The sequence below is a fragment of the Sceloporus occidentalis genome, unplaced genomic scaffold (genome assembly GCF_023333645.1).
Source record: "Sceloporus occidentalis isolate IW3139 unplaced genomic scaffold, rSceOcc1.0.p SCAF_1, whole genome shotgun sequence".
Taxonomy (NCBI): Eukaryota; Metazoa; Chordata; class Lepidosauria; order Squamata; family Phrynosomatidae; genus Sceloporus; species Sceloporus occidentalis.
This window is the reverse complement of record NW_028316981.1, coordinates 298,901,299-298,916,146: the sequence shown is the minus strand read 5'-3', so window position 1 is coordinate 298,916,146 and position 14,848 is coordinate 298,901,299. Positions and strand designations below refer to the sequence as shown.

At 43.2% G+C, this 14,848-nt stretch overlaps 1 protein-coding gene across 1 annotated transcript; it reads left to right on the top strand.

Annotated features, from left to right (window-relative positions):
- The first annotated feature begins 6,758 nt into the window (after positions 1-6,758).
- On the top strand, positions 6,759-14,324 carry PMAIP1 (phorbol-12-myristate-13-acetate-induced protein 1). Its single transcript, XM_089513389.1, has 2 exons — positions 6,759-6,896; positions 11,869-14,324. Exons 1-2 carry the CDS (start codon positions 6,824-6,826, stop codon positions 11,979-11,981), a joined length of 186 nt encoding a protein of 61 aa, XP_089369515.1. The 5' UTR covers positions 6,759-6,823; the 3' UTR covers positions 11,982-14,324.
- Positions 14,325-14,848: the final 524 nt, after the last annotated feature.

The window sequence follows — 14,848 nt, the reverse complement described above, 5'->3', positions numbered from 1 at the left end:
ATCTTCTTTCTATCTTTTTTCCTTTTTTTCTTACCCTTTCACTTACCATCTTTCACTTGCTGTTTCCTATCCCTACTCACTCTTATCCCTAGGAATTGATCCAAGGGTTATATTGGCCTTTTCTAAATTCACCTGTTCTAGTCCAATTCACAAATACATTTACATTCATACTTTCAACAACTATACAACATATCCTTCCTATCCTACAATACTGATTATTTATTAATACTTCTTCTGTAATCCTACATCTAGTCTTTCTAAAATGTTTATTACATATCAATCCACTAGCTTCTAAATATCTTTTCCTCTTCATACACTTGTTTTCTTTTCCATTTACTATTATGACACTTTTATTTTTATCATTCTATAAATCCTTCTATTGCTACCTGGGTCTCTCTTTGAGACAAGAATTTTACAACATAATTCCAGTCCTTTTCAATTTTTTCTAAATTTCCATCTGTCAAGAGTTTTGTTAACTTATCTATTTCTGCTAAATCGTATATTCTTTCGACCCACTCCTTGATTTCTGGTACTCGGTCTTCTTTCCAACATCTTGCAAATGTCATACAACAAAAAATTTCAAAGGAAAATCTATGCTTCCTATAATCTATGCTTCATAGATTAGAGCAAAGCCTTTGAGTGCATAGATCATGAAAAGCTATGGATTGTTTTTAAAAGAAATGGGCATGCACAATATTTGATTGTCTTAATATGTAACCTGTATTCAGGACGAGAGGCTACAGTTAGGACAGAATACAGAGAAACTGAACGGCTTTCAGTTAGTAAGGGTTTCAGGCAAGGCTGTATTTTGTGTCACCCTATTTGTTTAAGGTCTGCTGAAAATATCATATGTAAAGCAGGAGTAGGCTTGGAGAAAGGAGGTATGAAAAATGGAGGAAGAGACAGCAACAATTTAAGATATGCAGACAGTGCCATTTCACAAACAGAAAATAGCAGAGACCTGGAATGACTTTACAGTTGTACATTAAGAAAACAAAAAATAATGACTACAGATGAATTGCATAATTTTAAAGCAGATGATGAAGACATTAAAATGATTAACTCGGCCAATACTCAGAATGGAGACTGCAACCAATAAATCAGAAGACTAGGATTTGGAAGGGCAGCTAGAAAGGAACTAGACAAGGGCAGCATCCACACTGTAGAAATAATCCAGTTTGGCACCACTTTAACTGGCCTGGCTCAATGCTATGGAATTCTGGGATTTGTAGTTGTGTGAGACATTTAGCGTTCTCTGTCAGAGTTCTGGTACTACAACAAACTACAAATCCTAGAATTCCATAGCACTGAGCCAGGGCAGTTAAAGCAGTTTCAAACTGGATTATTTCTGCAGTGTGGATGCAGCCCTCCAGAAGTTTAAAGATATATCAACTGAATACTAAAGTTAGGATTGCCCATGCCACTGTATTTCCCATATCTTATGTATAGCTGTGAAAACTGGAAAGTGGAGAAAACTGATAGGAAGAAAATCAACTAACTTGAAATGTGGTGGTGGTGAAGAGTTCTAAGGATATGATGGGCCGCTAAAAAGACAGATAGGTAGGTTCTGGAGCAAATAAGGCCTGAGTGCTCCCTGGAGATCAAGTTCACTAAGACTGTTGTAATTTAGACATATCATGATGACTCACTAGAAAAAATTATAATGCTTGAAAAGGTGGAGGGCACCAGGAAAAGAGGACGACTGGCATGCTGAGTCTGCAAGAGCAGGTCTATTGATGCTCGAGAGGGTGACCTGGAGGTTTCTCATTCATGGGTTTTATTTATATATACCGCCCATTCACTGGGAATCCGAGCGGTTTACAATAGAGGGGATAACAGACAGTTCCCTGCCCACAGGCTTACAATCTAAAAGACACGACACAAAAGGAGAAGGGAATGGTGAGGGGGGGAGGGAATCAGGTCCAGCATTCTTCTCTCCCTCTGAGGCCTGGACCAAGGCAGATGGACCGGAGGGAGGGCTCTTCTTCTTCAGGCTAGCCCCTGATGGAACTGGGCCAGCCTTCTCTCTCCCTCAGAGGCCGAAAGATGACAGTTAGGGAGGGAGGAGCCTCTTTCTTCAGGCTAGCCCCTGATGGAACTGGGCCAGCCTACTCTCTCCCTCAGAGGCCGAAAGATGACAGTTAGGGAGGGAGGAGCCTCTTTCTTCAGGCTAGCCCCTGATGGAACTGGGCCAGCCTACTCTCTCCCTCAGAGGCCGAAAGATGACAGTTAGGGAGGGAGGAGCCTCTTTCTTCAGGCTAGCCCCTGATGGAACTGGGCCAGCCTTCTCTCTCCCTCAGGGGCCGAAAGATGACAGTTAGGGAGGGAGGAGCCTCTTTCTTCAGGCTAGCCCCTGATGGAACTGGGCCAGCCTTCTCTCTCCCTCAGGGGCCGAAAGATGACAGTTAGGGAGGGAGGAGCCTCTTTCTTCAGGCTAGCCCCTGATGGAACTGGGCCAGCCTTCTCTCTCCCTCAGGGGCCGAAAGATGACAGTTAGGGAGGGAGGAGCCTCTTTCTTCAGGCTAGCCCCTGATGGAACTGGGCCAGCCTTCTCTCTCCCTCAGAGGCCGAAAGATGACAGTTAGGGAGGGAGGAGCCTCTTTCTTCAGGCTAGCCCCCGATGGAACTGGGCCAGCCTTCTCTCTCCTTCAGAGGCCGAAAGATGACAGTTAGGGAGGGAGGAGCCTCTTTCTTCAGGCTAGCCCCCGATGGAACTGGGCCAGCCTTCTCTCTCCCTCAGAGGCCGAAAGTCTATAGGTCTATAGGTGGCGTGGACAGCAGTTAACAACAACAATTTTTTTGGCCTGATGAAAAATGTCAAGACCATGTTGTACCCTGGTCTGAAAAATAACATGGATGTGGCCACTAGGTAGACCTGGAACAGTGGTTACTACAGTTCAAGTAGCAGGTGTATGAGTCAGCATTTGGTGAGCTGTGTATCATGGGAAGTCTGATGCAACACACACAGAAGGTGAAGTCAGCCAGCCATCATGGGTGATATTCTGATGCAATAGGTATTGGGTATGAAACTAGCCAGATTTTATTGGTGGCATGGCTGTCACATGGCTTCCAGGAATGCCACCTTCTTCTCTTTTTTATTCCCTGTTGGTCTGTGTTGAATGGCGGACAAGTCTACATAGGGAGCACCAAACGCAATGTTCATACAAATCAAGGAACATGAGAGACACTGCAGACTGGGTCAGCCAGAAAAATCAGCAGTAGCAGAACATGCCACAAACCATCCTGGGCATAAAATACTGTTTGAAAACACTGAAGTTCTGGACCATGCCAACAGTTATTGGGTCAGGATGCACAGGGAAGCCATTGAAATCCATAACACCTGGACAACTTCAACAGGAAAGAAGAAACCCTTCAAGCAAACAAGGTTTGGCTACAAGTCCTGAAAAACACCAAAATAAAAATTCTAAACATGCAAATGAACATCACCCAGGGTCATGGGATTTCCTAGCAGACAATGGATCACTAATTAAATAGACACCCGGAGGCCTTACCGTCCAACAACAAACCAACACACAGATTAACATGTAAATCACTTCCTTCCAAGCAAAGGTCACACAGTGTACATATACCCCACTCACTTCCATGCCAGCATTCCTGGAAGATGCCAGCCACAGATGCTGGCAAAACGTCAGGAAAAAAAATCTTCTAGAACATGGTCTCATAGCCCAAAAAAACCACAAAAAACTATAAAGCCAGCAAAACTTCAAAAGCATGCATCACGCATTTCACAATTTGCAGTTGGGCCAATAATGATATTGATGCTTTGTAGATTATTTGTATTAAAAAAAATCATTGTAATGTTAACTGCTCTCCACTCCACCTATGGACCCCATGAATGAGAGACCACCAGGTTATCCTCTAGCAGTGGTTCTCAACCTTTGGTCCTCAAGGTTTTTGAGACATCAACTCCCAGAATCCCTGAACAATGAGCATACTGAATGGGACTTCTGGGAATTGAAGTCCAAAACATCTGGCGGCCCAAAGGTTGAGAACCACTACCTAGAGTAGTGGTTCCCAAACTTTGGCCCTTCACGTCTTTGGACTACGTCTCCCAGAAGCCCTAGCCGTCTTGTCCAATAGGCAGGAATACTGGGAGAAGAAGTCCAAAACATCTGGAGGACCAAGGTTTGAGGACCGCTACTCTAGAGCATCAGTAGCCCTGCTCAGATCTTGCAGACTGGGCATTGCAGTCATCCTCTTTTCCAGATGCCCTCCACCGTTTCTTTTTCTTTTTAATCTATTCTTATTCACATAAACAATATTTATTGCGCTTTGTTGTATTTTGCTGCATGGCCAACCCCTCTGAATATCTTTTTAGTGGGAGCTTTGGTAACCCTGGATGAGAGCAAATGTGATATAGTGGTTTGAGTGTTGGACTGTGACTCTAGAGACCAGGATTCGAATCCCAGCTCGGCCATGGATACCCACTGGGTGACCTTGGGCAAGTCACACTCTTTCCACCTCAGAGGGGAGGTTACTGGGTGAGAACTGGGTGTTATCTTGTACTTCTTCTTTTGAGCTGTTCTGTTGACTTTGGCTGCTCTGGTGCTGCAACAAATCACAATGCCCAGAATTCCATAGCATTGAGCTGTGGCAGTTACAGTGATGTCAAACCGAATTACCTCTCCAGTGCATACTCAGCCTTTAAGACTTGGGCTGTATCCACAGTGCAGAAATCATCCAGTTTGACACTACTTTAAGTTCCCTGGCGCCGATGCTATGGAAGTCTAGGGTTTGCAGTTCTGTGCGACATTTAGCCTTCTCTCTGTCAGAGAGCTCTGGTGCTGCAGCAAACTACAAGTCCTAGGATCCCATAGCACTGAGCCGTGGCTGTTAAAGCAGTGTCAAACCGAATGATAAAGGCTACATCTGCACTGCAGGGATAATCCGGTCTGACACTGCTTTAACTGCAAAGTCTCAATGGTATGTATTTTTTTCTTTCTTTCCAAAAGAGAAAGACTTTTTGAAATATTACTCAAACATTTCCAGGACTGGAACCCTGCTCTTGCAAGAGTCCTACAGAAAAGTCTGGAACTCCTTACTGCAGTCCTTCACAGGCATCACCTTGTTGTGGTTTTCTTTGGGAGTCCAGCTCCTCCCTCCCTTCCTGTGATGAAACGAAACTAGTGTGGGTTTCTCCCTCCCTTCCCTGGCTGTGTTGTGTTGTGCTGTGTGCCTTCAGGTGCAGTGGTTTGAGCGCTGGACTAGGACTTTTACAGACCAAGGTTCAAATTGCAGCTCGTCCACGGAAACCCACTGAGTGGCCTTGGGCAAGTCACACTCTCTCAGCCTCAAAGGGTGCCAATGGCAAACCCTCTTCTGAACAAACCTTGCCAAGAAAACCCCAGGGTCACCACAAACGACTTGAAGGCACACAACAACAACAAACCAGTGAACCTATGATGAGGTGTTAGCAAGATTTAGAATAATAGAATCATAGAGTTAGGAGAGACCCCAAGAGTCAATCCAGTTCAACCCAATTCTGCCATGCAGGAACTCACAGTCAACACATTCTTGACAAATGGCCATCCAGTCCCTGTTTAAAAGCCTCTAAAAAGAAGACTCAACCACCCTCCAAACAAGAAAAGAACAATTTGCTCAGAGGGAGGTTGCCATGGCCTTCCCCTAAGGCTGAGAGAGTGTGACCCCATCATAGGTTCGCTGCTGTGTTGTTGTTGTTGTTGTTGTTGTAATCATAGAATGGTAGAGTTGGAAGAGACCCCAAGGGCCATCCAGTCCAACCCCCCTGCCATGCAGGAAATCACAATCATCTTCACAGAGTTTATCTTGGCCATGTTTCTTCAGAAAGGTGTGTGTGTGTATTTGTTTGCCATGGCCTTCCCTTGAGGCTGAGAGAGTGTGACCCCAATATAGGTTTACTGTTATTGTGTGCCTTCAAGTCATTTATGGCAAATCTATCTTGGCCATGATTCTTAGAGGTGTGTGTGTGTGTGTTTGCCATGGCCTTCCCCTGAGGCTGAGAGAGTGTGACCCCATCATAGGTTCACTGTTGTGTTGTTCTTGTGTGCCTTTAGGTCGTTTGCGGCGAACCTATCACAGGGGTTTTTTGGCATGGAATCATAGAGTTGGAAGAGACGCCAAGGGCCATCCAGCCCAACCCCATTTTGCCATGCAGGAACTCACAATCAAAGCAGCCCCTACAGATGGCCATCCAGCCTCTGTTTAAAAGACCTCCTAAAGAGAGGCTGGGTGGCCATCTCTAGGGGCTGCTTTCACTGTGAGTTCCTTCATGGCACAATGAGGTTGGGCTGGATGGCCCTTGTGTGCCTTCAGGTCATTTATGGCAAACCTATCACAGGGTTTTCTTGGCCATGTTTCTTCAGAGGCGAGTGTGTGGGTTTGCCATTGCCTTCCCTTGAGGCTGAGAGAGTGTGACTTGCCCAAGGTCACCCAGTGGGTTCCCATGGCTGAGCCAGGACTGGAACTCTGCTCTTCCAGGAGTCCTAGCAAAGCCAAAGTGGGGAGGGAAAGGGAAAAGGGAAAGGGAAAAGAAAAGGCCTAGTTGTCAGCCTGGTCCAGATCTCCTCCTCCTCTTGACTGGGGCAACTTGTCCCCACTTGCCCGGGCGAGGCGGCCTCTGATTGGCTGCCTGGCCCAAGGAGGGGGCAGGGATTCCACGGTGACGTCACTGGGAAACCCCCGGCCGGTGCTGCTCTTGGCGCGCCAGAGCAGAGAAAGAGGCTGTCATTGCGCGGGAGGCAGCCAGAGCGAGAGAACCCCAGGATTCGCACTCGCCGCCTGGAAGCCGGGTCGAGAGCGGCTCAGCCCTCGCCTCCTAGAAATGATGCCGGGAAAAACCATGCGGAAAGCCGCCCCGACCAACCCAGCAGCCCCACTCCCTTCCTCGGAGGCAGGTAAGGAGGGCTTTCCACCTTTCCCAATCCAGGTTTGGGCTCTGGGGACCGGGTTCGAATCCTGACTTGGCCACGAAAACCCATTGGGGGGACCTTGGGCAAGTCACACTCTCTCAGCCTCAGGGGATGGCCAAACAAACGCACCCCTATGGCCATGAAAACGTGACAGGTTGGCCATAAGCAACCTGAAGGCACACAACAACAACAACACAACCCCTATGCTGGGGTTTTCTTGACAGAATTGTGTCATTTCATATTGTTTTTAGCTGACGTTTTAATCGTTTTCACTTTGTAATTTTATATTGTTTTTACCTGACCTTGTTTTATTTTAATTGTTTTAATTTTGTGATTTTATATTGTTCTTCCTGATATTTTAATTGTTTCAATTGTTTTAATTTTGTAATTTCATATTTTTAGCTAATGTTTTAATGGTTTTGTTTTAATTGTTTTAATTTTGTAATTTTATAGTTTTTAGCTGACTTTCTTTTATTTTAATTGTTTTAATTTTGTAATTTTATATTGTTTTTAGCTGACGTTTTAATGCTTTTGTTTTAATTGTTTTAATTTTGTAATTTCTTATCGTTTTAGCTGACATTTTAATGGTTTTATTTTAATTAATTTTGTAATTTCATATTGTCTTTAGCTGATCATTTTAATTGTTTTGTTTTGTTTTAAATTAGTAGTTTTATATTGTTTTTAACTGATTGTTTTAATGGTTTTGTTTTCATTGTTTTAATTTTGTAATTTTATTTTTAGCTGATTGTTTTAGCTGTTTTAGGGCAGCATGTTTTTAGAATTGTTGTTGTGCCCCCTTTGGAGAAAAAGGCATGATAGAAATTAATTAATTATAAATAAATAAATATTAAAAGATTTGTTCAGAGGGGTCTGTTTACAGCCATCCTCTGAGGCTGAGAGAGTGTGACTTGCCCAAGGTCACACAGTGGGTTTCCAGGGCTGAGCCTTGAGGGCGAGCCATATCCAAACTGGTCCTGAAAAGTTAGACCCATGACCTCCCTAATAGACTCTATCCATCTATGTGTGGCCTTCCTCTCTTTCTATTACCTTCTCCTTTTCCTAGCATTATTGCCGTCTTTTCCAATGGTTCATGCCTTCTCACGATGTGGCCAAAGTATAACAGCCACAATGGAGTCATCTTGGCTTCCAGGGAGCGTTCAGGCTTGATCTGTTGAAGGACCCATTTGTTAGTCTTTTTGGCCAGCATCACATCAAAGGAGTATTTTGCCTTCCTGTGGGCTTTCCCCCCTCCGCTCCAACTTTGCTGCATGTCTTTGACCCCGGAGCTTGCCCTGTTATACAAAGACAGAAGTCTCTGGCATTTTGTTGTTGTTGTTGTTGTGGTGGTGGTGGTGTTGTGGTTTGAGTATTGGACTAGGACTCCAGGAGACCAGGGTTCGAGCCCCCAGTCTGTCATAGAAACCTACTGAGTGACTTTGGACAAGTCAAACTCTCTAAGAGGAAAGCCAAGAAAACCCTGCAATTGGGCCACCATAAGTCAGAAATGACACAAAGTCACACAACGGCAGTATAATTCTAATCATCTCAATCGGATCTGGCTCTCTCTCCCACTTCCATCCTTCCTCTCTCAAAAATATCCCCCTCCCTTGTTTTCCTTTTTCATATTCTCCAAACTGTGGCCAGAACACTGTAGATAGCGACCCAGTTTAGGCCAAGTTTGTGACCCTCTTGTTGATCTTCAGGACCTGCCAGATGATGATCAGGCTTTCTATTGTATTTTGTTGTTATTGTGTACCTTTGTTTCCAACTTATAGTGACCCTAAAGCAGTGGTTCTCAGCCTTTGGCCCTCCAGATGTTTTGGACTTCAGTTCCCTTAATTCCTGACTATAGGCCAAGTTGGCTGAGGCTTCTGGAATCTGAAGTCCAAAACAAATGGAGGACCAAAGGTTGAGAACCAATGCCCTAAGGCAAACCTATCACAGAGTTTTCTTAGCAAGATTTATTCAGAGGGGGTTTGCCATTGCCTTCCTCTTGAGGCAGAGAGAGTGTGACTCGCCCAAGGTCACCCAGTGGGTTTGCATGGTTGAACTGGGATTTGAACCCTGGTCTCCAGAGTCCTAGATCATCACTCAAACCACTACTTCACGCTGGCTACACTCCTTGTATTGGCAGAACACTAAGCCCAAGAGTTAGGGGGCAGTGATCTGTTGGATTTACTTCTTGATTTGCTGGATTCTCTCTGTTTGTCTTTGCAACCAGCAGTTGCCCTGTTTGAAAACTCCTGGAGGGGTGGGTCAGGGGAATTTCCTTAAGTCTACCTGATGCGGCTTTGTCATTCACATCAATGTCAATAGAAATTAGTGAAAAACTTGCAAACTTTGGGAAAGGGACTTTTTGTTGTTGTTGGTACAACAGCTTCGAGAATCCCCCAGCTTCTTAAGTGGCTGTAGGACTGCAGGAGTTGCCTTCCCAAAAAGTTACTACAGGTTGAGTCTCCCTTATCTGGAAATCCCCAAATCCAAAATATTCCAAAGACCAGACTTTTTTGCATGGGTGGCTGAGACAGTGACCCCCTTTGCTTTCGGGTGGGTTTTTGGTGTACACAAACGTTGTTTTATGCACAAAGTTATTAAAAATATTGTATGACAGAACCTTATGTATATAAGGTTTACAAGACACATAGGTTACACACTGTAAACCACTTAGGGAGTGCTGGTTCACTGATAAGCGGTACAGAAATATACTTGCAAATTCAGAAGCTCATCTCACCAGAAACATCACTTATGTGTAGAAACATAGGATACTAAGCAAGGCTGAAGTCAGACCATTTATCAGTCTAGTCCAGGATTATCTGCTGTATGTGGAAGCAATTCTCCAGCATCTAGGTGAAGCTGGCTTTCTTTCCCCCCAGCCTATTACCAGTTATCCCATCTCTTTAACTGGGAATTTTGAGAAATGAACATGGGTCCATTTACATGGGAAACAGGGACTGTGCCACTGAGACGCTGTCCCTTGCATAAGCATTCCTCATGTGTTGAGCTTGAGGTACGGCTTATATTGTTGAGTTTTATCATCCGCTCAACATGTTGGATGGTGATGAAGCTGGGGAGTGGGGGGTAAGAGTACTACTAACTGCCTACCTCCAGCTCCTATTTTGACATGTTATTTAAAAGGAGGAAAAAACAAATTCTATGCCAAAATGAGGGAAATGGGTGGGCTGTCAGCCTTTGGCATTCTGTGCCCAAACTTATTCTGTAGGTACTGCAAAATGCCCCCGGGAAAATTTTTGCTTATGTTATTCAAGTGTTGTCACTTTAAGCAGTATATGCAGCATGGCCTAGTGGTTTGAGCATTGTACTATGACTCTGAGGACCAGGGTTTGATTTCTCACTCAGACATGAAACCTTCTGGGTGATCTTAGACAAGTCACACTCTCTCAGCCTCAGGGCAAGGCAAAGGCAAACCTTCTTTGAAGAAATCTTGCCAAGAAAACGCCATGATATGTTTGACATAAATTGGAAATGACTTGAAGGCACACAACAACAACAGATGGACAGGGGACTTTTTACATTATCCTCCCAGAATCTCTTCACTAGTAGAACTTAAGAGGATTCTGAGAGCTATAGTCCAAAACTAATTTTTCCAAGCCCTGTTGTTGTTTTTTAAGCCACTCTGCATTTTTTGCTTAAGCAGACTTTTCCTTTGACTTTGAGACTGAGATACAGGATCTCTGCCCTACCAAACCCAAAATATCTTTATTCATTTTTTAGGCAGGCCTTTGGCTCTTGATGGAGAAAGACCTTTTAATGGGCTGTGCTGAGTGTTTACTGTGTTCTGTATGTGTTTTAAACTGTTTTAATGTTGTGTTTAATTGTATATTTTGTAGAATAATGGGCAGAATTCATGATCACAGTTACAAATGCATAACACAGAATTGTGCACCCATTACTCATTCCTATTCACAATCCCTACTTATTCAATGGTGTAGGAAATAAAGAGGGATTGTAAAAGTCCCCCAAACCTGACTTACCGGTTAGCAGCCACTGTGAGTGGCAGGGATCTGTTCTCCTGTCACTCAGGATGCAGTAGACCGATGCTTCCATCCAGCTCCTGCCGGCAATCTCTGGTGCAAGGAGGAATTACGACAGAGATCCTGCTTGTGACTGTCGCACTGGAGTTTGCTTACAGGAGTGGGGTGGAATTGCCTGTGTGTTGCATCCCAATTGACAAGAGAACAGACCCACATCACTTGTATTGGCTGATGCCTTGTAAGTTAGAACTGGGGGCAGTCAGGTCAGGAAACGCTACTTAGGCCTGTTACAGACAGCCAAAATAAAGCTGCTTCGAGTCACTTTGGAGGTATGGTATTTCAATGATGCATGCGTCCTAAGAGTCTGGAAGCTTCACCAAAGCTGCACTCCAGTCCTTAGGACTGGAGTGTGGCTTTAGTGCGGCCTTTGGACTCTTAGGACGCATGCATCATTGAAATACCATGCCTCCAAAGTGACTCGAAGCAGCTTTATTTTGGCTGTCTGTAACAGGCCTTAGTTAAATATAAATAGTTAGTTAATTAAGTAGCTGGTCTAAAATCATGGCCAATGTATTGCCTGTTTGTTGTTGTGTGCCTTCAAGTAGTTTCCGACTTAGGACATCCCTAAGGGAACATTATCACTGGGTTTTCTTGGCAAGATTTGTCCAGAAGGGGTATGCCTTTGCCTTGCCCAGATCTGCCTGGGTTTGCATGGATATCTGTGGCTGAGCAGGGATTTGAACCGTTGTCTCCCAGAGTCCTAGTCTAATATTTCAACCACTTCACCATGCTGGCTCTATTTTAGCTGTATTTTGTTTTTAATTTTAAGGAGCCTTGGGTTTCATGCTGGAAGAAAAAAGTGGAATATAAATTAAATAAATCAGTGGAATAGATAAAATAGAATTACATAGCTGTAGCCATTGGTATAGTTGACTAATTGTATGCTTACATTTTGTTTTTTACAGAATCTGAGGCAGTGGCAGAATGCGCATTGCAACTGTGCAAGATCGGAGACAAATGGAACCTCCGGCAGAGGATCCTTAACCTAATTTCAAAGCTCTTTTGTCCTGGAACATGAAAGTGAACAAAAGGAAAGGAAAATGAGCAAGGAGAAAAAAGAAAAAGGATCCTTGGGAAGATCTGATTTTTTTACATATTCCATGAGATGTTAAGAGGTGGAATGTTTCTGGGCATTTCTACTGCCTGTTTCCTGTTGCCAAGGAAGGCTCCTGTAATATGATTTCTTCAGATAACATTTCAGAAAGTTTGCTAGTGAATGGAGAGAACTGGAATTTACTGTTTACCAACGGCGTTGAACTGTGAAGGGCACTGGAAAAAGAAGGAATCTGGGAGTGGCGATCTCATCCAGAGTTCAATGTTCTCATTGCCGAAGTTTTGGAATCCACACAACTCAGCTGCTGTGCCATGTTGAAACTTTATGGAATTTCGTGCATTGCGAAGAGCAAAAAAACTTTTGTAACCTGGATTATCATACTGAGTGCAGATCAGTTCCTCAGCTCTTCCTAATACTTAGAATTTGGAATCCCCTGGAACAAGGAATGTTTTGTTTATCTATTGTTTTACTGAATGAATGTATGTTGCTACACATTAATAGGTTACTTTCCAAAGCATTAAACTGAAATGCTCTTAAGTGGCAGGGCTGACGCTACTCTGGATGTAGTGCTATTGTGCCAATATATGCCCTGTGGGTAGGAAGTTACATGGATTTTTATTGGAATTGTAATGGTTTATTCTTTGGTGATTAACCACCACTAAATATTCCAGATGAATGTTCAAAGCATGCAAGAAGGTCTGCATAGGTAAAAGCTTTCTTAGCATTACAAAATGAGTTGTTCATTATTGATATCAGATAGAATATGTTTTTCTCCCTCATGTATATCACAGATAGCAGGTTTCCTAACAGTGTTACAAGTACTTGAGTGGGATACGTTTTAGAAAGAAGGGAACAAATTAAAACTTACAGCTCCCTGTAGGGGAAAAATACACTTTTTTTAACACTAGAAAAACAGCTGCATTGTTACAAATATATCAGCAAGATGAAATGTTACTGGTGCTTTATAAAAAAAAAAAGGGGGGGGGTTAAAATGGAGAACTTTGTTCTGATGTAGAGAAGAGTGCAGGATCAGATGCAAGACAGGGGTAGCTGGTGGGTTCCATGTCAGTTGGGCAGTGCATCTGCTCTGGACTTCAGTCCAAACTTTAAAATAACTATCCAGGGTGTTGAACCTTACCTCCAGAATGGACTCATCACTTGGTATAGTTTCTTTATAACGCTGAGGCTGAAGCTTGGAGTAGATTCACCACACTCCTGGCATGTGAGCCACTAGCCATCACTTGGGTCTCCTTTTGCACCCAGCAAAAAACCTAGTCTACTCTGGCTATGGAGAAAGTTGGGGGGGAAAAGGATCAGCTGCCAGCACTGAAATGCACTCAAATTTTCTTATGTTTCGGCACTCCACAGAGCTATATTATTCAGAACAAATGGCCCAATTGAGGTTTCTGAGTGGACATTAAATAAATATCAATATTTATTCTATACCGGTCTTAACTGTATTTTATGTAAAATTAATGGAAGGTACATTAGCCTTAAATGAAGTCAACAGAAAGATGCATTTGGACTGGCTGAGGAACAGCAGTTTCTTCTGTCAACCAAAATGCAAAGGTTCTTCAGTAATAATTTAAGAGGGTCATTGCAGAGGTTCCCAAAATTTGGTCCTCCAGGTATTTTGGACTTCAACTCCCAGAAGCCCCAACAAGCTTGGCTAACAGTTAGGAATTCTGAGAGCGGGAGCACAAAACATCTGGAGTACCATAGTTTGGGATTCACTGGGTTATCAATGCAACTGTATTTTGAAGCTAGGGAAATTTTAAAGCCAGGCTTTGATTTCCTCCCCTTTCAGCCTTTCACAGAAATCTAAATAACCAAAATTGTTGAAGTCACCAAGAAGTTGGCCCTTGTGTTTCCTACATCATTTTGGTTAACTAAACTACCATTTCAAAGTACTTTGATTTGCTGACAGTGTTTTTATTTGACTACACATTACCAAATTCTGGTCAACCTGTTCAAACAGATACCTGCGGAATTGTAAAGTGTCATTTGAAGTGAGTGGTGTCCAGTTTATTTATATTTCTTGTTTGTTTATGGTGACTTTTTTTCACTGTAGAATGTGTGGATGATGGCGTGGTGCACAGCATATTGTTTTGCCAAATTTATGTCTTTATGACAGGAAGACTGTTTACAGCAGACGCTAGTTCAGTTCAGTATTTAAGGGGTGTATGAAGGCTCCAGTTCATGTGCATGATTCTTTCAAACAGATTTCCTTTGTTGCTTTTTACAAGGATCTCCATGCATTTAGCTTTTGTCTTACAAATGTTGTTGTCTATTGTTTTGTTTTTGTAGTGCCACCTCATTGAATTAATAAAGTTCATGTGTTTACAAAAAAAGAAAGTAAACTCTGGAGTATAATTTGTTTGCAATTGGACCATGCAGACATTTGCATATCTCCTCTTGCAAAGAAAGATGATGCTGTACAAATAGAGCTCAGTTAACAGAAACTTCTGACATAAATGTTCCTTTCTACAATTCCCAGCCATCTCCTCCTTTCCTCTTGTCCTCTTTATGGCTTGTGGGTTTTTAGCATGTGCACAGAGAGGATGGTGAATGAAGGCTGGAGAAACACAGGCTGCATCCGCACTGCTGAAATAATTCAGTTTGACACTGTCAGGACTCAATGCTAGGGTATTCTGGGAAGTGCAATTTGTTGCAGCTCTAGTGCCACAACAAACTACACTTTCTGGAATTCCTTAGCATTGAGTCCTGGCAATTAAAGTGGTGTCAAACTGGATTGTTTTGTACAGATGCAGCCACAAACTTTTAAGTGTCCAGTTACAGCAGGGTATGTGGCAAACAATGGAATAAACAAA